The sequence below is a fragment of the Pongo abelii genome, chromosome 11 (assembly GCF_028885655.2).
Source record: "Pongo abelii isolate AG06213 chromosome 11, NHGRI_mPonAbe1-v2.0_pri, whole genome shotgun sequence".
Classification (NCBI taxonomy): domain Eukaryota; kingdom Metazoa; phylum Chordata; class Mammalia; order Primates; family Hominidae; genus Pongo; species Pongo abelii.
Window position 1 is genome coordinate 141,444,332 of NC_071996.2, and position 22,166 is coordinate 141,466,497.

Genomic DNA, 22,166 nt, shown 5'->3' on the forward strand with positions numbered 1-22,166 from the left:
TCAAGTGATCAGCCCACCTTGGCCCTCCAAAGTCTTGGGATTACAGGCGTGAGCCACTTCGCCCGGCCTAAAGTAGTTTTTAATTAGGATATTGTAATTGAAACTAATTATACTGCAGTGAATTAAAGTTTCCTTTATCCCCAAGCCTAATGGACATATTAACTCACCTCTTTACAGGGAGGCCAGATTTCTGCCATCGTGGGAAGGAGGCATGAGGAGCCGGGGGCAGTGCTGGGGTGGGAGCTAGGCCAGGGCGAGGCTGGCTGTGGAAGGGCCCTTTGGGCAGCCTGCAGGCCATACGTCCTCAGACCTGGGGCAGCCAGGACCACCAGCGAATGTTGCTGACAGGCAGCACCAGCGCCTGAATCCCCTGCCCCAGATGGACCTGGCTAGGGGGTGAGACCTCCCTGCCACCCCTCCATCCCAGAAGCCAGGCGGGGCTGAGGCTCTGTGGGTCCCCACCACACTTATTTCTTGGCACCTTCATCCTCCTGGTGCACTGTCCCAGGCTGTCTAGGGCAGCTTTTGAATTGTGGAGAGGCCCCTGAACAGCTGGAACCTTCTCCCTTGCTCGGGTGAGCATGGCTCCCCGTGGTGTACAAACACGTTTAAAGACGGAACAGAGGGACATGTGTTCACAGGAGGTGAGACAAAGCGTTGCCAGGGGAACAGGAGTGGCCTGTACCTACTCCTATCTGGTTGTGGTTCTCCTTCGACAAGTTAGGTGAAGGCACCTTGGTAGCAGGGTACCCTTCAGAATCCAGATATCTGGTTCAGCTCAGCAGCCATTTGCTGAGCACTTAGCAGGCACCTAGCCAGTGGTGCCAGCCACCAAGGACCCAGCGGGACAGGACCTCCCCCTCCCTCCTGAAGCCACGGTCCCCCTGCACCGCGGCCTCTGGAGCCCCTCACCCTCCCTTGAGGTTAGCCCTGTGGTGGCGATTGTAGAGCGAGTCAGGAGGCCACGTGTTGCCTGCCTGTGTAGGGCTCCCATCCAAAGGCGGGGCAGCGCGAGTCACATGCCCACCCCCTGCTGTGCAAAGGGGTCCTGTGGGGGGTCATGGGCTCCTATCAGAGAATGGCATGGTGGTGGCCCTCTGAGGGAGTTCTCACCACGCTGCTGCTATGAGCCAGAGATCACTGAACCCATTTTAAAGGTGAAAACACCGAGGCTCCGTAACTGCCAACTCCTCAAAATCCCCACAGTGAACACCCCACGGTGGGACGTTTCCTGGCCTGGCCCTTTCCCCACACTCAGTGTTGCCCTGAGCTCCAAACAAGGTGAGTTTGGGGCAGGAGGGCAGGGGTGGCAAGGCTGCTACCCCGATGGAGGTGGCCAGTTGGTGGGATGCCCGAACAGGGGCCAGCATGGTGCAGGGCGCCCCGTGGGTGGGCAGGGTGGGTCGCTGAAGGCTCGTGAAGCCCAGCAGGGGACCCTGCAGAGTCCAGTGGCATCAGGGAGAGAGTTTCTTGCGCAGGGAGAGTGAGTGTGCTTTGGGCCGGCTGGCCTGGTGCTGAGACCAGGGGTGGATGGGAGGACAGAGCCCGTCCAGCCTCCAGGCCAGCATTGCTTCACAAGGACAATGCCCCCAGGGTGTTAGCATCCAAATATAGCGTCCCGGCTGTCATGCTTAATCCTGAGACTCAGACATATGTCACACCCATGTCCCCGTGAAGTGGGAACCCTGGGGCCTGGGCAGGCCTGAGTGTCGTCTCAGCCCCATCACACACAGCTGGGCAGCTAGACCTGGGTGTCCCCACAGGGGTGCCAGGACACCTCCCAGGGGTTGTAGTGAGCCCTCGGGGTCACATGCACCTGGCCCACAGTGGGCACAGCTCAGCGATCTCCCAGCATTCCCTGATCCTCGGACCCCGGGACGCAATGCACCCCCTGCTCAGGCCCAGATGCAGCCAGCATAGGACAGTCTGTGACTTTGCCTGGGACGTCCAGTGCATTTTAAAACTGCACTTCATCTGGCAGCCCCAGGAGCCAGGGCGCTGCCCAGGCCTGTTCTCAGAGGAGGTATTATGCCCGTCTGCCCGCCCGCTGTGGCTGCTCTGTGGGGAGCCTGGCTTGGCAGCTCCCAGGCTGTGTCTGGTGCCAGACCTGGCTGCATGTGGAGCCAGGGATGGATTTAGAAACCTCTCACTTCTCCCAGCATGGGCAGAGGCGCCCAGATTCCTCCCCGGCCTGGGGCCACCATAGCAGGAGAAAGGGAGGGAGGCAGAGGAAGCCAGGCCCAGGGAGGGCCCTGAGTGGAGGAGGCCAAGCAGTCCCCAGGCAGATCCCTGGACCGTTCCCCACTCTGCACTGCTGCCTCAGGGACCTCCCCATCACCTCGGCAAGCGCCCTTGTCTGTAAGGAGGGGATAAGAACACCTGCCCTAGGGTGCTGTGAGGAGCACACTCACCCGGGGAAACAGGTCTTAGTATTTTCTTAGACTTTGTTTTGTTTGGTTTTGTTTTAAGGCAGGGTCTCACTCTGCCACCTAGATTGGAATGCAGTTGCATGATCTTAGCTCACTGAAGACTTGACTTCCTGGACTCAAGCAACCTTCCTGACTCAGCCTCCCAAGTAGCCAGGACTACGGGCACACACCACCACTCCTGGCTAACTTTTAAACTTTGTGTAGAGATGGGGGAGCCTCTCTGTGTTGCCCAGATTGGTCTGGAACTCCTGGGCTCAAGCGATCCTCCTGCTTTGGCCTCTCAAAGTGCTGGGATTGCAGGCATGAGCCACTGCGCCCAGCCTCTTAGACTTTTGGACAGCAGAGGGGCCAGGCCTTTAAATGTACTGGGGGTGTGGTGTGCTGTCCGTGGGGATGGTGGGGTCACCTGCCCCAGCCTCAGTGGGTCCCTCTTTTACATGCCTGCAGCTCACCGGATGCTCCCATGTGGCACTCAGCTATCATGGGGTGTGCATCCGTACAGGCAGACCCCAGAGTCTAGCATGCAACCATGGGCCCCGCCTGGGCCTCAGCCTCCATCCCAGGAATGGGAGAACCAGCTTCACTTCTGGCTGGGAAAGAGGGAGACTGAAAGAGCAGATGCCATGGGACAGGACAGAGCCTGAGGCCCGGACAGGACATGAGCAAGGGGAGGTGAGAATGAGGCCACAAGTGGTCCCTTGTCTGCCTTCCCTGCTCAACGTGCAGAGAGGGCTGGCCATTTTCTCCGGCTTCATCAGCATGCTCTACAGTCACTGCGAGTGTTGCAGGAGGAATTGTAGCCTCCTCCACAGCAGTGAGAACACTGAGCCCCGTTTCATCTGTCTTCCTCCTGTTTCCTTGAACCCTCCCAAGATTCTTTCTTCGGTGCGTTATTCACATTGTTCCTTTACCTGCAAGAGAGAGGCCTTTGTCCTCCTTGTTCAGCAAGTGCCTAGTCAGTGGTGAAATGCAATATTTAGCTGGTAACAAAGGTGTGGAATGGAATTGGCTTCCCTGATTTGGCGAAGTATTTGCAAGAAGCCTGTGGTGAGGCTTCTTGTTTACAGGTCCAAGTGTCTTAGTGGAAACCTCAGAAACACATGCTCTCATGGATGCTCTGATGGATGCTGTCATGGATGCTGTCATTCTTTTTGTTTGTTTGTTTTGGTTTTTTGGGGGGTATTTTTGGTTTTTTTGTTTGTTTGTTTTTTGAGATGGGGTCTCGCTCTTTCTCCCGGGCTAGAGTGCAGTGGTGCAATCTTGGCTCACTGCAACCTCCACCTCCCAAGTTCAAGCCATTCTCCTGCCTCAGCCTCCTGAGTAGATGGGACCACAGGCGCCTGCCACCACACCCAGCTAATTTTTGTATTTTTAGTAGAGACTGGGTTTCACCATGTTGGCCAGGCTGGTCTCGAACTCCTGACCTCAGGTGATCCACCTGCCTCAGCCTCCCACAGTGCTGGGATTGCAGGCAGGAACCACCGTGCCTGGCCAGATGCTGTAATTCTTTGGAGAGGGATGGAGTTGGCATTTTCCCTTATGCTCTTGGGAAAATGGCTTTGCTAAGATGTCAGAAGTCCCTGTTAATACAACTTAAATAGATAAACCATAGTCAGAACCTGGGGAAAATTCCCGTTTAACGTATTCATTTGCATGCTGTGATGACACTTATTTCAAAGCATTCCTGTCTCAGCAATGCGGTAGGTCAAATATGCAGGCATCCCTGGGCTGGCACAGGTACATAGGACTTCTAACGCTTGGCCTTTTCCCTAGTTTGATTGTACTCTCTGACCAGCCTGATTTAGGAAGGGTTTGATAGTACAATATCCGTCTTTCCCTCACGCGTGCTGCCAGTCCCAGGGGGATGGGAGCAGCCACTCACACGTAGGAGTTCCAGGTGTGCACAGCTGGCTCAGAGCCGGCTGGCCCAGCACACATTTCCCAGGCCAGCACAGTGTGCTGAAGTGCTTTTCATCAAACAGTTAACAAGACTTCCTTATACATTTCCCCAGTGTCAAGAAAAACAAAAGGTGCCCAGTTCTCTGCTGCCTCCAGCAGTGCTGGGCAGAAGTGAGGCAGGAAGCCAGGCTCCCGAGCTCACACATGCAGATGTAGGTGGGAAGCTACACCTCGTGGGCTTTCATATCCCCAGGGCCCGGGCTGAGGCCTCTTAAAGACAAGCTGGCCCCGCGCTTGCTCCATGCCTGACGCACGCCAGGCCAGGCCAGGCCACAGCGTGGCTCTCTGTCAACAGAGGAAGTCGCGCAGTAAGTGGCCAGCCCCTCCCTGCTTTGGAAAGGTCCTGCTATTCACAGAATCCTGGGTGGGAGCCCTGACACCAAAGGCAGAAACCGCAAGGGAGAAGCCAGCCCTGGCTGCCTAAATGCGAAATAAGCCTGTTGCTGGCTGCCACGAAAATGCCCCCACGTTCCAGTCCTAAATGAGGTGCATGCTATTGGTGTGAGACAGTGATTTTTTTTTTCTTTGAGACAGGGTCACACTCTGTCACCCACGCTGGAGTGCAGTGGCATGATCTCCGCTCGCTGCAACCTCCGCCACCCGGGTTCAAGCAATTCTCCTGCCTCAGCCTCCTGAGTAGCTGGGACTACAGGCACACGCTGCTACACCCAGCTAATTTTTTGTATTTTAGTAGAGATGGGGTTTCACCATGTTGCCCAGGCTGGTGGCGAACTCCTGACCTCAGGTGACCCGCCCGCCTTGGCCTTGGCCTCCCAAAGTGCTGGGATTACAGGCGTGAGCCACCGCACCTGGCCGAGAGAGAGATTTTTATCACATTAAGAAAATAGCCTCTTTCTGTGTTTTCAAGGTTGTGGCTTTTTTTTTTTTAATCAGAAACGAATGTTGAGTTTTCTCAAATGCCTTCTCAATGTGTGTTAAAATTATGGTATGTTTTTTTCCCATGGTGTATTAAAGTGTGATTTTGTAGTAACAGGTTTAAAGCATTCCTGAAATTAGCCCTCTTTTAAATAAAATATGCTATATGGCTAGATGAGATTTGTTAGCATTGGATAGAGGACTTGAGTGTCTATTTATAGGTGGAAGTGAAGGGCATCTGTTCCGTCCGTGTGCACGTGCGTTGAGACACATGTCATGCCATCTCAAGAGGCTTGGGATCAGGGTTGGTTAACTTTTTTAAATGAACTGGCAAGCTCCACATCTTTTTCTTTCACATTAAGAATTTGCAGTGGCTCACACCTCCCACACCTGTAATCCCAGCACTTTGGGAGGCCGAGGTGGGAGGATCACTTGAGCCCGGAAGTTTGAGACCATCCTGAGCAACATAGTAACACCCTGTTTCAATTAAAAAGAAAAAGAATTTGAAAGAACTGCCTGGGATCTAGTGCCTTTTGAAACAGCAATTCTTTAATAACATTTGACATCTTTCTTCTTGGAATTCCTCCTTTTTAAGTCGATATTTGATAGTTTATAATTTAACCAAAAAGTTTCCCAATTCACCGAGGATTTTCCAATTTTTAACAAACCTTTTTTACACATTAATCTCTCATACTTTTTCTTTTCTTTTTTTTTGTTTTTTGTTTTTTGTTTGTTTGTTTAGGACACTGTCTGGCTCTGTCGCCCAGGCTGGAGTGCAGTGGCGTGATCTTGACTCACTGCAACCTCTGCCTCATGGGTTCACGGGATTCTTGTGCCTCAGCCACCCAAGTAACTGGGACTACAGGTGTGTGCCACCACGCCTGGCTAATTTTGATATTTTCAGCAGAGATGGGGTTTCATCATGCTGCCCCGGCTGGTCTTGAACTCCTGACCTCAAGTGATCTGCCCACCTCGGCCTCCCAAAGTGCTGGGATTACAGGCGTAAGCCACTGCGCCTGGCCTATATTAGCTTCTAATAATTATTGATGGACAAATTATTTGCCATTTGGAGAGATTTATTTTGTTCTTTTTAAAAAATATCTTGCTTTGGATACTTGTTTATTTTCATTTATTTTTGTTTAATAAGATAATTTACAACTATTAATTTTTCTCAGAATTCACTTTTGCCCTATTCCATTCATTTGTACACATAGTATTGCCGTTCTTGTTTTCTTAATATTTTGTAATTGAATTTTTAAATTCTCCTGTGACTTCGAAATTATGTAAATGATCTTTCATTTCCAGGAATTCCATTTTTTTAAATTTATCCTTTTTTTAAACTAATTTTTAGTTTTCAGTATTGTAGCCTGAGAATATTGACTTATGATTTATACTCTGGGGATTTAATGAGTCTCTTTTTGCTGCCTAACACGGACCCAGGGGCCTTTGAAAAGCTGGCTGAGTCTCTGTAGAATGGACCCTTTATCAGACAGTCACTGCATCGGTTTATTAACATTATTTTTCATAATCATTTTATGCTACTGTTTATCTGCCTAGCCTTGGGAAGTGTGTTTAAGTCTCCCACGTGTCTTGCGTTCCTGGCAGCTGCGGGCTGTCTGTGCGCTGCGGCGCGGTGCTAAGTCTGTCCTGGGTGGAGCATCCCCATCATCCCCACTGATGGCCCTTCTCACCGGCCTGGGCCGGGTCTGCTGGGAAGCCTGCACCCCTGCTCACCTTCTGTCTGCGCCTCCTGGGCACATCCCTCTCTCGCTGTCTTCCTTTAGCCTTTGTTTCACTTTGCCTTGGCCGCTGTGACCAGAGTAAGTGGGATTTTTGCTCTCACGCTCCCTGCCCTGGTGGTGTCTGCAGTCTGGTTGTTGAGACCAACAGTGGGTGAATAATCACATGAATTCATGGACAGCCACAAAGTAACACACATCTATGAAGGAAAACTCCACTTTGCTAGGGGAGCCAAATATGATTGAAGCATCCAGAAAGGCCTCTTTGAGGACGTGACATTTAAGTGAAGGGCAAGCATAGGGTGGCCTTGTGAAGATGAGGCTAAGAGCTTTCCAATTAAAAGGAACAACATGTGCAAAGGTCCTGAGGCAGAACGCTGGCCACTGTGGCTAGAATGTGGCCAGCAAGAGGGAGGGGACCCAGGTGAGCAGGGAGTGTGGCTAGAATGTGGCCAGCAGGAGGGAGGGGACCCAGTTGAGCGACCCACACAGAGGCTTCTGAATCTGGGACAGGTGTAATGGTGAGCACTGAAGGCGTGAAGCAGGGGTGGGAAGGTGTGGACGGTGGGCTTGGGCAGGGGCCAGGGTGTGGGACGTGGCCTGGAGAGCCCGTGGTAGCTGAGCCCAGCATGCAGAGTGGAGGGTGGTGGAGGGGTTTGATGGCTGCCCCTGACTAAACTGGGGGAAGCAGAAGAAGGGGTAGATAGATACCAAGCCCCCGCATACTCACTCACTGTGGAAAGGTGGAAGCTGGTATGTGAGTGGTAATAACCCATCCACCAGGACAAGTCACTTCTGCCCCATCCTGGGCACAGTGATGGGGCCTCAGGAGGGGAGTGGGGAGGGCACCCTTGAGGGAAAGGGGAGCCATGATAACTCAGGGGATAGGCATGGCATGGGGGCCCTGAGTCACATGTGTTCACAGCCAGAAGTGAATGGCCCAGGCTTCAGGTGGAGGAGGGAGAATGGGGAACTCACAGGTGCAGCCCAAGCCCAAGAGAGAAGGAGCACTTCGCGGGGGATGCGTCTCCTCCGGGGGCTGGTAAGGGCCGGGGAGCTTCAGTGAGTGAGGATGCCCCACTGCCAGCCGGAGCAAGGCTGGAGTGAGGATGAGGCGGGGGCCTGGAGCAAGGGCGAGGTGGAAGAGGGAGGGGTCGGGAGGGATTGGGAGGAGGAGGAGGGGCTGGGAGGAGGAGGGAGGGATCAGGAGGTGGAGGAGGGTCTGGGAGGAGGAGGGAGGGGCCAGGAGGAGACAGGGATCAGGAAGAAGAGGGGCCAGAAGGACAGAGAGATGGAGGAGGGAACAGGAGGAGCAGGAGGATGCAGAGGTCCCCGCAGAGGGGGTGGGGGGGACACAGCAAGGAGGAAAGTGGGGTCCTGCCCCCAGGGCCCACCCCGCGCCCCCACTCACCCTCCCACAGAGCCCCTTCCTGCCTCAGAGTTGGGTCCCGCGGGGCCCCCAATTCCACGCAGGAGGCCACTGAGACTGGAGAGGCCCAACGCCCTGTCCCCGCTCCCTGTCTGCACTGCACGCCGCCCCCATGAGCTGCTGTCACCAGAGGGTCCCAGCCCCGCCTGCACATCAGAGCCCTCTGGTGGGAAGACCCAGGCTGCCCCAGACACCAGGCACGGTGGCTGCAGATGCGGTGACATCAACATCTAGTTTCCTGTGAGCCTTCCTGCTAAAATGAGCTGCTAAATATAATTATAAAAAGTACGTATGCTCAAGGTAGAAAACCCAGAAAACCCGAGAAAGTTGAGAGAAAAGTCCTTCGTGTTATTACCATCCTGGTGGGGATCACCCCTGTGACATTCTGCTGTGTCCGCCTCCCATGTGGACCATTTTACCCCAATCCAGGCTGTTCATGGTACCTGGTCTAACCTGCTGCTGCTTTTCAAAACTTTATTTATTTATTTATTTATTTAGCAGAGAGACCGAGTCTCACTAGGTTGCCCAGGCTGGTCTTGAACTCCTGGCCTCAAGCGATCCTCTTGCCTCAGCCTCCCAAAGTGCTGGGATCACAGGCGTGAGAGCTGTTCTTTTGCCCAGCTTTAGAACATAAATATTTTTCCACATCTTAAAATTTTCTTCCTAAATGTAATTTTAACAGCTACATAATAGAGCCACTCATAAATAATTTGTGTGACCCCTGTCCTGTAGTTTGCTGTTTTTCATAATTATAAATCTGCAGTGAACACCTTCTTACATCACTGTTATCTATATTTCACATTATTAATTTAGGATAATTCCCAGTAATGGAATTACGGGGTCAAGAAGTATCCATGAGTTTGAGGTTATTGATACATATTGCCAAATTGTGTTTCAGAAAAATTATACCAGTTTATCTTCCATGAGGAATGCTGTGAGTGCCTGCCTCAGTATCCTACACCTTCACTAGCATTCAGCATTCTTTTCTTTTTTTTGAGACAGGGTCTCACTCTGTCGCCCAGGCTGGAGTGCAGTGGCAGGAACACAGCTCACTGCAGCCTCAGTCTCCCACCTCCCTGGGCTCATGTGATCCTCTGACCTAAGCCTCCCAACCAGCTGGGACTACACGTGCATCCCATCACTGGCAAATGTTTGTTGTTGTTTTTTTTTAAGACAGAGTCTCGCTGTGTCGCCCAGGCCAGAGTGCAGTGGTGCGATCTCGGCTCACTACAAGCTCCACCTCCCAGGTCCACGCCATTCTCCTGCCTCAGCCTCCCAAGTAGCTGAGACTACAGGCGCCCACCACCACACCCGGCTAATTTTTTGTATTTTTGGTAGAGACGGGGTTTCACTGTGTTAGCCATTTTGTATTTTTTTGTAGAGACAAGGTCTCACTATGTTGCCCAGGCTGCTCTCAAACTTCTAGGCTCAAGCAATCCTCCGGCCTAGGCCTCCCCCAGTGTTGGGATTACACGTGTGAGCCACCACGCCCAGCCTAGCATTCTCATTTTTAAGAGGAATGCCGTCTGGATGTTTGGTCTTTCATTTCACGTGCTTAGTAGTCATTTGTATTTCTAGAAGAAATATTGGGCCAGGCTCAGTGGCTCACGCCTATAATCCCAGCACTTTGGGAGGCTGAGGCGGGCGGATCACGAGGTCAGGAGATCGAGACCATCCTGGCTAACACGGTGAAACCCCGTCTCTACTAAAAATACAAAAAAATTAGCCAGGCATGGTGGCGGGCACCTGTAGTCCCAGCTTCTCGGGAGGCTGAGGCAGGAGAATGGCCTGAACCCACGAGGCAGGACTTGCAGTGAGCCGAGATCGCGCCACTGGACTCCAGCCTGGGTGACAGAGCAAGACGCTGTCTCAAAATAAATAAATAAATAAAAATAACTAACTAACTAAATAAAAGCCAGGTGTGGTGGTGCACGCCTGTAATCCCAGCTATTCTGGAGGGTGAGGCAAGAGGATCACCTAAGCCCGGGAGGCAGAGGTTGCAGTGAGCCAAGATCATGCCACTGCACTCCAGCCCGAGCAACAGAGTGAAACCCTGTCTAAAATAAATAATAAATTTTAAAAAGTGAATGTAAAGCCAAAAGTGCTTTCCCCTGAGATTTTCTGACGATTTAGACACACATTGCCTGGTCACCTTTTGCTCAAGTATGAACTCAGAAAGGACAAGAAATGTATACTTCATGAGCCAGTCAAGTGAGGACCTGTATCTTCATCTTAATAGGAGACTAAGGCTTGAACAAGCGAATGAGGTCTCCAGGATCACTCTGGGTAAGAGGTGGAGCTGGGATTTGAACCCAGGTCTGTGAGTGACAGGGCCCAGGCTCAGATATTTCATATTAGGGCCAGCTGGGGGTAGCTGGGGGACAACTGCAACCCCAGGGTGTCCCCAGAGTAGAGGACTCACCTGTGAGCATCAGTGATCACACTTTCTTACCAGCAAGTAAACAACCATGAACTGTGGTGTCGGGCCTTGACTTGGGACCCAGATACGCTGGAAACTCCCATCATAGGATTCAGGAACATTCCGAGCAAAGTTTGCTTTGAACCCCAGAATAGAAGGTCCTAGCCAAAAATGGATAATTACTCAGTGACATGAGAACTGAAACTTTAGGGAGTTAAAGCCAGGGTGTATTTTTCATGACTATTTTGGGTCCTTCAGTCCGTTCTGTGTTCTTTTGGGCAGAAGAATGTCTGTACTCTGAGGGGACTTCTTTATCACATCCTCACTGACGGAGCTCACAACATTTATTGAAAGTTTCAGCTGTCACTTCTGTATAAATAAACAGGATGAAGTGGGCAGCCGACTGCACATTAGAGATATTTTTAGACGTGGGTGGCGCTGCAATCCAGAAGGCTGACATATCAAGGAGAGAGTGCCTGGTCCCAGAATAGCCCACCCACACACGGCCCTATCTGCCTCCGCGTGGCCTCCTGCATTGGCTCCTTCCTGTTCTGTTTGGCCAGTGCAGAGATGGCAATAGCTCCTCCTAAAAATGCCACAGCTCCGCTCCTCAGAGGACAGGGGGCAGGGTTCAGGATCATGTGTCACTGGATCTGCAGAACACCAAAAACTAAACTGCCTGCGGGTTTGGTGGGTCTGAGATATGGGAGAGGATCATCATTCAAAGCAGCATTCATTGGTCAGATGCAGTGGCTCACGTCTGTAATCCCAGCACTTTGGGAAGCCAAGGAGGGTGGATCACCTGAGGTCAGGAGTTTGAGACCAGCCTGGCCAACATAGTGCAAACCCGTCTCTACTAAAAATACAAAAATTAGCCAGGTGTGATGGACCGTGTCTATAGTCCCAGCTACTCAGGAGGCTGAGGCAGAAGAATCGCTTGAACCTGGGAGGCAGAGGTTGCAGTGAGCTGAGATTACACCACTGCACTCCAGCCTGGGCAACAGAGCGAGACTGTCTCAAAAAATAAAAATAAAAAAGGCAGTGTTCTCACTGTTTAGCCCTGTAGTTGAGAAGGCTGGACTTGCTTTTCAGCAACAATAACATGTCTAACATTTACCGTGGACCAGCCACATGACATGCACCCATTCATTTTTTCCCCACGATGAGACTCAGACCATCACGACTTCCTATGGCTTTTTCCACTTCTGTTTTCTTCTTGAAACATGAGTCCTTGTTCACCTGGAGACACCAGACACCCCAGTGCCCACAGGCAGGGCATACTCTCTGCTGCCTCTCCCTCGTCATGCCTCATCTACTAGGCCTCTTGGATGGGCTAAGGGAGGCCCGGTGCACTCAGGGCAGTGACCCAGAGGGCAGCCAGGGAGGAAAAACAGTGACCGAACGATAGGGGCTGGGGTAGAGGGGCGCTGGGATGCCGGAGAGGCCCCTACTTTTTCTGTATAGCCTCTTAAAGCCCCCAAGGGTCTCCTCACATTTGATTTATGGCCTCTGATCCATTTACTCACTTTCTAGATTAAATATAAGGAAAAGTACCCCTCTATTATCTTCATTTTCACTGTTTTTGGAGCCCTTCATCTATTTATGTGGATCTCAAATTCTTTCTTATGACTGAAGAACTTTCTTTGACATTTCTTGTAGCACAGGTCTGCTGCCAATGAATTCTCTCAGCTTCCTTTTTCTCAAAAGGTTCTTATATCAACCTCTTTTTTTTTTTTTTTTAAGACAGAGTCTTGCTCTGTCACCCAGGCTGGGGTGCAATGGCATGATCTCAACTCACTGCAACCCCCGCCCACTGAACTCCCAGGTTCAAATAATTCTCCTGCCTCAGCCTCCCGAGTAGCTGGGATTACAGGCATCTGCCACCACGCCCAGCTAATTTTTGTATTTTTAGTAGAGATGAGGTTTCACCATGTTAGCCAGGCTGGTCTCAAACTCCTGACCTCAAGTGATCTGCCTGCCTCGGCCTCCCAAAGTGCTGGAATTACAGGTGTGAGCCAATGTGCCCAGCCTCAACCTCATTTTCAAAAGGTATTTTTTTCTAGGCATAGAATTCCAGGCTGACAAGAATGTGTTTCCCCTCCCCGCAACCTCTAATACTTTCAAGATGTTGCCCATTGTCTTCCCGCATGACAAGCCTCTGATAAGAAATTAAGAAATCTGCTGTAACTCACTGTTCTTCTGTATGTCTTTTTTCCTCTGACCTCAAGATTTTTTCCTTTTTCTTTGGTGCTCAGCAGTTGGAGTTTGATGTGTCTACTTGGTTGTTTGCTGTTGTAGCTGCTTTGTTTTCTGTCCTGTTTGAGGGTCTCCTAGCTTCTTGGATCTGCGATTTTATGCCTTTCATTATTTTTTTAAAATCCTCAGCCATTATCTCTTCAAATATTTCTTCTGCTCCATTCTCTCTCCTCTTTCTGAGACTCTCACATTATGAGTTGAGGTTGATGTCATTTACAGGATTGTCATGTTACACAGCTCTTGGATGCACTGGTTTTCCCTCACTTTTTTTTTTCTTTGTGTTCCAGTTTGGTTAATTTCTACTGACATATCTTCAATTTCTCTCTTTCCTCAGTTTTTGTGTCTGCTGATGGGCCCATTGAAGGAATTCTCTCTGATGCCATATCTTTTTATTTCTAGCAACTGTCTTTGACTTTAAGTTTTCACCTCTCTGCTTAAATTCTCCATCTGTTTGTGCATACTGTCTACCTTTTCCACTAGACCCGTTATTATACTAGCCATTCTAACATACCTGTCTAATAGTTACAACATCTAGGTCGTCTCTGAGTCTAACTCCATTCATTGTTTTGCCTCTTGACAATGGGTTGGTTGGTTTTTTTGCTTCTGAACAAAAAAAATATATAATTTTTGTTGAATGCTGAACATTCATGTATAGAACAGAGGTGACTACGGTCAATAGTATTTACATGTGGAAATGGGTAAGCCTCTTCTGTCAGACTGTTGGTGTGGGATTTGAGTCAATCTTGTTAGGAATTGAGCTGGGTTTGGGATTTGTCATTGTTATGGTTATCTTCAATGTACCATAGGCCTCAAGTACCTCCAGCAATGAGCTGCCATTGCCTTGTGCCCAGGGTTGGGACTAGGGCACTGGAGGCGATTCCTCAGTGTGGTGCCCCACCCTCTGCTTTTAGCCTTCTCTTGCCTGCCTGTGCTGCAGCATGGATCTCACCCCACTTTCTCTCGGCAGTAGACAGCTGCTGCTTGTTATTCTACCAAGGTTATGTTCAAGGCTTGGGGAGGGTTCTCTGTGTACTGGTCCAGCCTCAGTTTAGACAGGCCCTTCCCTGTGCCCTTCGCCCCAGCATTCCTGCCCCTCTTCCCTGTGGCAAACTCTGCCGGGGTATTGGGTACGACTGTCCTGTCCCTTCCCCAGCGAGAAGAGACCTCTGGTTTTGTTGTTGTTGTTGTTTGTTGTTGTTGTTATTGTTTTTGAGACAGAGTCTTGCTCTGTCACCCAGGCTAGAGTGCAGTGGCGTGATCTCGGCTCACTGCAACCTCCACCTCCCGGGTTCAAGCGATTCTCTTGCCTCAGCCTCCCTAGTAGCTGGGATTACAGGTGCCCGCCACTGTGCCTGGCTAATTTTTGTATTTTTAGTAGAGATGGGGTTTCACCATCTTGGCCAGGCTGGTCTCGAACTCCTGACCTTGTGATCCACCCGCCTCGGCCTCCCAAAGTGCTGGGATTACAGGCGTTAAGCCACCACACCCAGCCAAGGCCTCTGTTTTGTATGGTGCAGGATCGTAGGCCAGGATGTTTTCCTGGTGCCCTTCCAAGGAAAAAGAGTTCCTTCCTATCCTTCCCCCAGCCATGGTGTGTCTTTGTCTGTGCCCTGGGGGTGACAGGCTGTACTGTTCCTCCCTTAGCAGCCTAAGGCATCTGCTTCCCGGGAGAGAAGAGTCTGGGATGGTGGAAAGGGCTTTGAGCCTGTTCCTACCCTGGCTGCAGCCCTGGTGGCACAACTTCCACAGCAAGCCTGGCATCATGGATACGGGGGTGAAGGGGACTCGGCACCTGCCCTAGAGGCACTCAGGCTGCCCCCATGGGGCAAGGGCTCATTCAAGGCTCACTGGCTTACAGATGCCCACTGTAGCCTCAACCCTCGGTGAGTGCGACTTGGACCCAGACAAGGAAGTGTCCAAGCTGTGGCCAGATCTGGCCACCGGGGGCAAGGGACAGTGGTAAGGTGTGAGACCCATACAGTCACATCCTGGCCCTCTCACCCGGCAGCCTTCCAGCCTTCCCAAACCTCCATTTCCCTGTCTACAAAACAATGAGTAACAGCGGTCCCCAAGCATGAGCGAGCTCACACATAGGCCTTGCCGAGCCCGTGCTTGTCATGCAGGGGTACCCAGTGGACCTTCATGATAGCAGCAGTTATCATGGAATGGTGACAACAGTGAATGCCACCGAGACCCCTTCAGGCCATCAGTCCCTAAGAACAGGCTCTGAGCCCCATGAAACGCCAGAGGGGCCTTTCTTCCTGAGTCTCAGGGCTGTTCTGTGAAGCAGGAGGTCACAGGGGGTTGGGGGGAATGCAGGACTGGAGACAGAAGGAGCCGACATGGTCTGGGCTCTACCCATGGCCAGTGATGTCTCAGAGCCTCAGTTTCCTCTGCTGGAAGAGGCACTTGACACCCACGTCCTGGGTTGGAAGATGGCATGGAAAAGCACCGATGGCCGGGTCCACTTGGGTTTTGTCCACTTCATTTCAAAGGGCATCCTGTGGCCTACAAACCCACGTCTATGGAAAAAGTTGTTCAGAAACAGATGGCGTTTGCTCTCCCCAGAGAGCCCTGGGGAGCAGAGTCCTGAGAGCACTTAAGGGCAGGGTGGGAATGAGCTCACCTGCTGCGGCTTCGAGGGTTAAAATTCCTGGAGCAGAGGGGACTCCACGATGGCTTCTCTCCAAGCCAAGCCCAAGGAACACCCCAATGGCACACCCTCTGCCCGTGCCGCCCGGGCCCCTGGCTCAACACAGCCACCTCCACACCCTTCCTTCTAGCCTGGTGGCAGCCATACCTGTGGGTAAAGTCACCTGCAGCCCTGGCAGGATAGGGTCAGGGGCCCTGTGGTGAAGTCCACACGGGGTCACATGCACCTGGTCACACACACAGAAGAACACCGTCACACCCGCACACACAGTCACACACAGAATAACACAGCCACACCCGCACACACAGTCACACAGAATAACACAGTCACACCCGCGCACACAGTCTCACACACAGAATAACACAGTCACACCTGCACACACACACACACAGAATAACGCAGTCACACCTGCACACACAGGTTCACACACACACAGAATAACACAGTTACACCCACACACAGAGACACACACAGAATAACACAGTCACACCTGCACACACAAAGAATAACAATTACACAGGGACACACACAGAGAATAACACAGTCACACACCCACAGAAAATAACAAGTTACACTCACACACAGGGACACACATACAGCGAGAATAACACAGTCACATACACATAATCACACACAGAATAACACAGTCACAGTCACACACACAGTAACACAGTGTTACACAGTCACAAATAGAATGTCACACACAGAGAATAACAGTCACACACAGAGAATAACAGTCACACCCACACACAGTCACACACAGAGAATAACAGTCACACCCACACACAGTCACACACAGAATAACACGGTTACATATACATAGTCACACAGTAACACACAGAATAACAGTCACACACAGAGAATAACAGTTACACAGTCACACAGAATAACACAGTCACACACAGACTAACAATCATACAGAATAACAGCTATACACACAGTCACAGGGAATAACAGTCACAGATAACAGTTACACAGTCACATAGTCATACACAGAGAGTAACAGTAACACACAGTCACACACAGAAAATAACAGTCACACACACACAATGTCACACACAGTCACAAAGAGAATAATAGTCACACAGTCACACGCAGAATAACACAGTTACAGTCATACACAGAGAATAACAGTCACACACAGAGAATAACACAGTCACACACACAGTCACACACAGAGAATAATAGTCACACAGTCACACAGAGAATAACACTCACACATTCAATAACAGTCACACACACAGTCGCACACAGAATAACAGTTACACATAGTCACACAGTCACACACAAAGAATAACAGTTACAGTCACATACAGAATAACAGTCACACACAGACGCGGCACCAGCCTGTGACCTTGCCCAGGGTGGCAGAAGGAGCTGGTGGCCGAGGAGCCGGTGGCAGAGGTGCCGGTGGCAGAGGTGCAGGCCTTATTGGCCACCCAGCCTGGCTTGTCCTCCCGGTGCAGACAGAGCTGCCAGAGGCCCCACAGCCACGCCAGGGCTTCCTGCACCACCGGCCGCCATGCAGGTCGCCTTGGAGTCCCCTTGGAGCCGTCGGGGCCCTGCCCTCCTGGATCCAGGGCCACTGCCTTGGCGCCGGGGCTTCTCCGAGCCAAGCTTCAGGGCCGCATGAGAGGCCACGGTGCAGCACCCCGGGCTGGGGTCCCGCGTTGGTTCCCCCGCCTGCCCAGGGTCTCACCACCTCCTCTTCCATCCGCAGGAGCTACAGGGAGCTGGCCGACTGCACCTGGCACATAGCGGAGAAGCTGGGCTGCTTCTGGCCCAACACAGAGGTGGACAGGTTCTTCCTGGCAGTGCATGGCCGCTACTTCAGGAGCTGCCCCATCTCAGGCAGGGCCGTGCGGGACCCGCCCGGCAGCATCCTCTACCCCTTCATCGTGGTCCCCATCACGGTGACCCTGCTGGTGACAGCACTGGTGGTCTGGCAGAGCAAGCGCACCGAGGGCATCGTGTAGGCAGGGCCCAGGCTGCCCGCAGGTGCACCCAGGCTGCAGGGTGAGGCCAGGCAGGCCTGGGCAGGGGCAGCTTCTGGAGCCTTGGGACAGAGCAGGCCCACAATGCCCCCCTTCTTCCAGCCAAGAAGAGTTCACAGGAGTCCAGAGTAGCCAAGGCTCTGGCATTAACCTGGAAGCACCCCTGGCTGGAGGCCACCGCCACCCTAGGAAGGGGGCAGGGACGTGACCCCGACTTACCTCTGGAAAAGGTCCCAGCCTAGACTGCTTACCCCATAGCCGCATTGGTGGATGAGTGGTTTGTGATTAAAAGGATGTTCTTGAACTTGGAAAGACTCATTATCTCTGGGTACCCATCACTGGGAGAAGGGTGGAAACCCAGGCCCTGTGGACTCTCTTTCCTCTGACAGGAGGAATCAGGGGCCTTTGCTCGGGGGTGACATTGGAGCCAATGCTGAGTGCACTGAGGTGCTCCTGGGGATTCTGGGGCCCTTGCTGCCCCCCCCCCCCCCGGCGACACAGTCCAGACGAGGGCTGGACACACTGAACTCACGGACCAGGAAGGGCTGGGACCCTCCCCACAGATACCTGGGGCCTCGGGTGCAGGCTGTCTTCTTGTCTGTCCCCGAGGCATCACCGGGCTTGGCCCTCTGCCCCTCACCTCCCTGCTCTCCATCCATGCTTCTGCCCACATCCCTACCTGTAGCTGGGCTTCCAGAAGGCTCTAGCTCCCCAAAGGAGCACCTCCACAGTCCCTCCTGGGTGTCCCCTGAGTTCAGACCCCTCCTCTCAGGCCCCTGCAGCCCCCAGGACCTGTCCCTTCTCCAGTCACTGAGAAGAGTGTCCACTCCCCCATCACCTTCAGCTTGTCCTCTCCCTCTGCTCCACATGACAGCCCCATCCAAACACGGCAGCCAGTGCCGTGGCCTTGTAGGTTCAGCTTTAGCACACCACAGCCACATGGGGCCACCCACCGCCCAGGCTGGGCTGAGCCCACCAGACCCCAGGCAGCCTATCACAGCAGCCTCCCCGAATAGAGCCCCTGAGCCTCCTCCCGGGTGTTGCAGTCCCCACCCCACGCCCACAAGGTGCACCCGTCACGGGCAGCCCCCACCTCCCCACCCAGCCAGTCCCAAGAGGCATCCCCAGCCTAAGAGACCAGAAGGAGCCCCAAGTGGCTTCTCGGCTTCTCCAGTGGAACCATGGCTGTGGCGTGGGCCCGTTTTCCCAAGAGGAGCAGGCGTGTCTGTGTCTTACACTGGGTCAGAAGAGGAGCCCAGGGTTTACTAACAGTGGGCGGTGGCCTCAGGGACTGATCCTAGTCTCTGTCTTGTTGGGAACCGCCGGGACTCCACTGTCCATGACCCAGTCTCAGCCTTGGGCCGTTGGTGAAGGTCTGGTCGGTCTGCTACGCCAGGCCCCAGCTTCCTCCGCTTCTAGGATGCGACCACCTGTGAGTGGAGAAGCCGAGGGTGCCCTGGGGCCAGTGGCTTTGGGCCACGAGGAAATAATAAGTATGACAACAGCAGTAGCATTTGCGTGAGCCAGGCACTGCGCTGTGAACTTGTGCTCATAAAACTCTCAGAGAAGCCGCTTGAGGGAGGGTCTGTCATTGTCCCCATTTCACAGAGGAGAAAAAGAGAGTTCAAGTCACTTGCCCGAGTTACCTCAGGAATCTGTCCAATGAGATTCCTTGAGATACTCCAATACACAGGACAGATGAAGGCGAAGAGGGGCCAGGATGCTGCCTCCCCCTTCTCTCCTCTGTTCCCCCCTCAGCTCCTCCCCCACCTGCCCCCTGGGCCACACTGGGGGCCAGGCCTCGCCCCTGTGTTCACAAGCTGGCCTTTCCTGAGAGGCCCCAATGAGGACGAGGAGACAGGAGGTGGGAGCTTCTCACATGATTTCGACCTGCGATACTGACGGCATCTCTCAGACAACCTGCAGCCGGGCCAACCTGGGTTGGGGGGCTGTGCTGGGACCTGAGTCAGGGACCACCGGAGGAGGTAGCTCTCAAGCCGCCCTGGAGCCCGGGCCATGACTGGGTCGATCGGCTAGGCAGTCCTGGGAGCTTGGGATGGAGTCCTCCCGCAGGGGACTGGGGAAAAGAGGGATTCACTGAAAATTACCACCAAAACAGCGCCCGCGGGGATGGCCCACAGGTCCACTACAGGAACATTATCAGTGAGGCCAGGCTGGGGCTGTCCTCTTACCAGTAAGCATTTGTCACCTTAGTTGACGAAACTTTTTAAGACACTGTCTAGTCCACACCACTCACTCTGCCATCTCCACTTCCAGAAATCTCACCCCTCCCTGGGATCCAGGGACCCCTGAGCCCTCAGCCAGCTCTTCCTCCACCTGCCTCCTTTCCTAAGGCCCCAGTTGTAACCCAACTGTACTCTTATGTCACAAACTGGTTATGAGAGCTGGAAGAAAACGGGACAATTGTCTCGGCTCATCCCCCACTTCTCCCCTAGAAAGCCAGGGAGCCCTGAGGACCCTAGTGGCTAGCCCAAGGTCACACCACCAGTGGCAGAGCCCCAGGCCCTGGCTTCAGCAGCCCCGCGGCCCCCGGGCCCCCAGGTGGGGGTGCAGAGCCCACTGCTTCACCCAGGGCTGAGCTACACATGCAGAATCCTCCCAGAATCCATTTTAGGTCTGTAGCATCTTCAAGAACAAGGCCCTCACCTTGCCATGTGCTTTGCCAGCCATGTGTGTGTGTGTGCATGTGTGCGTGTGCATGTGTGTGCACGTGCATGTGTGTGTGCCTGCTTGTGCGTGCATGTGTGTGTGCATGTGTGCGTGTGTGCATGCATGCGTGTGCGTGCATGTGTGTGCATGTGTGTGTGTGCATGCATGCATGTGTGTGCATGTGTGTGTGCATGCATGCGTGTGTGTGCGTGTGTGTGCCTGCTTGTGCATGCATGTGTGTGTGCGTGTGTGCGTGTGTGCATGTGTGCGTGTGTGCGTGTGTGCATGCATGCGTGTGTGCGTGCATGTGTGTGCGTGCATGTGTGTAGAAACAGTAACCTTCAAGTGCAACTATCCCTTCCAATGTTCTATTGCTTTATTCAGTGGTCACGACATGGGTTTTTCATTGGTTCCAGGCCTGCTGTTTGCTGCTGGTTGTGGTTGTGGAGGGATGTGTTATACTTTGTGGACATGAATCTCCTGCCACACATCTTTCTAGGTGGCCACTCACAGCTGTGCTACCACTTGCCTCAGATTAATATTTGTTTTGATTAAGGAAAGTAAACTTTCCCAGGACACTGGGACCCTGGCTGCTTTTCACATCACAGCACCGACAGACCCTCATGGCCACTGCCCCATTATAGGGAAACAGACCAAGAGAAACTAGACATTGAAATTCAGAGGCTGATTTTATGTAGAAGAAGGTGTTCCCAGAGCACTCTAATCAAAAAGGTCTGATCCAAAAGATTTCACCCAACTTCATAAACTTCAGAGTGTCGGCTGTTCTGGAAAAAGGATGGTATGCCTATTCTAGAACTTGGAAAAGTGTGTCTACTGTCATCTGAAATAAATGTGACAGGCCGGGCATGGTGGCTCACGCCTGTAATCCCAGCACTTTGGGAGGCCAGGGTGGGTGGGTGGATCACTTGAGGTCAGGAGTTCGAGACCAGCCTGGCCAACATGATGAAACCCCGTCTCTACTAAAAATACAAAAAATTAGCCAGGCGTGGTGGTGCACACCTGTAATCCCAGCTACTCAGGAGGCTGAAGCAGGAGAATCACTTGAACCCAGTAGGCGGAGGTTGCAGTGAGTTGAAATGGCGCCACTGCACTCCAGGCTGAGCAAGAGAGTGAGACAAAGAGAAGAGGAGGGGAGGGGAGGGGCCACAGAAAAGACTGCGCTGAGACCAGGTCTTCCTTACTGTCCTGCCTCCACATACTCCCAACTCACAGGGACGGTAATGGCATCTTCCTCAAGTGGGTGTTATGTTAATGAGGTAAAATGGGTTAGTCTGAGTTTTCCAAGAAGTAGATGTGGAGACTGGATTCCGGATGCAGGGTGGTTACTGGGGCAAACTCCGGAAGCGTTAGGGAGCCAGGAGGGAAGACCAGGGGATCTGCCCTAGGCTGCCATGCCGTCTAAGGTTCCACAAAGCCATGGGGGTGTCCTTGCACCAAAGCCAGCTGTCAGAGCCTTCCTGGGGGAGGAAGTCTGCCTTAATCCCTTCCCACCCCAGCCTCAAGGAGCGGGGCAGCCCTCGTGAAGCGTGGCCTCGCAGGAAGCCACGATGCATTTCAGAGCCAGCAGCTGGGGCCCTCGGTCGGCTCTCCTCCCTTGATTGAACCAAAGAATGTGGCCTTATCTGGAAATAAGGACTTTGCAGGTGTAATTAGTTAAATTCAAATAAGATTGTACTTGATTAAGGTGGGCCCCGCATTCAATATGCCCGTGTCCTTAGAGA

At 52.6% G+C, this 22,166-nt stretch overlaps 1 protein-coding gene across 1 annotated transcript in view; it reads left to right on the forward strand.

Annotated features, from left to right (window-relative positions):
• Positions 1–18,058, forward strand: part of RAMP1 (receptor activity modifying protein 1) — a 54,022-nt gene extending 35,964 nt beyond the window's left edge. Inside the window, exon 3 of the mRNA XM_024243150.3 lies at positions 17,481–18,058. Coding sequence (XP_024098918.1) covers positions 17,481–17,736 — 256 coding nt within the window. The 3' untranslated portion in view covers positions 17,737–18,058. The remainder of the gene's footprint in view (positions 1–17,480) is intronic.
• Positions 18,059–22,166: the final 4,108 nt, after the last annotated feature.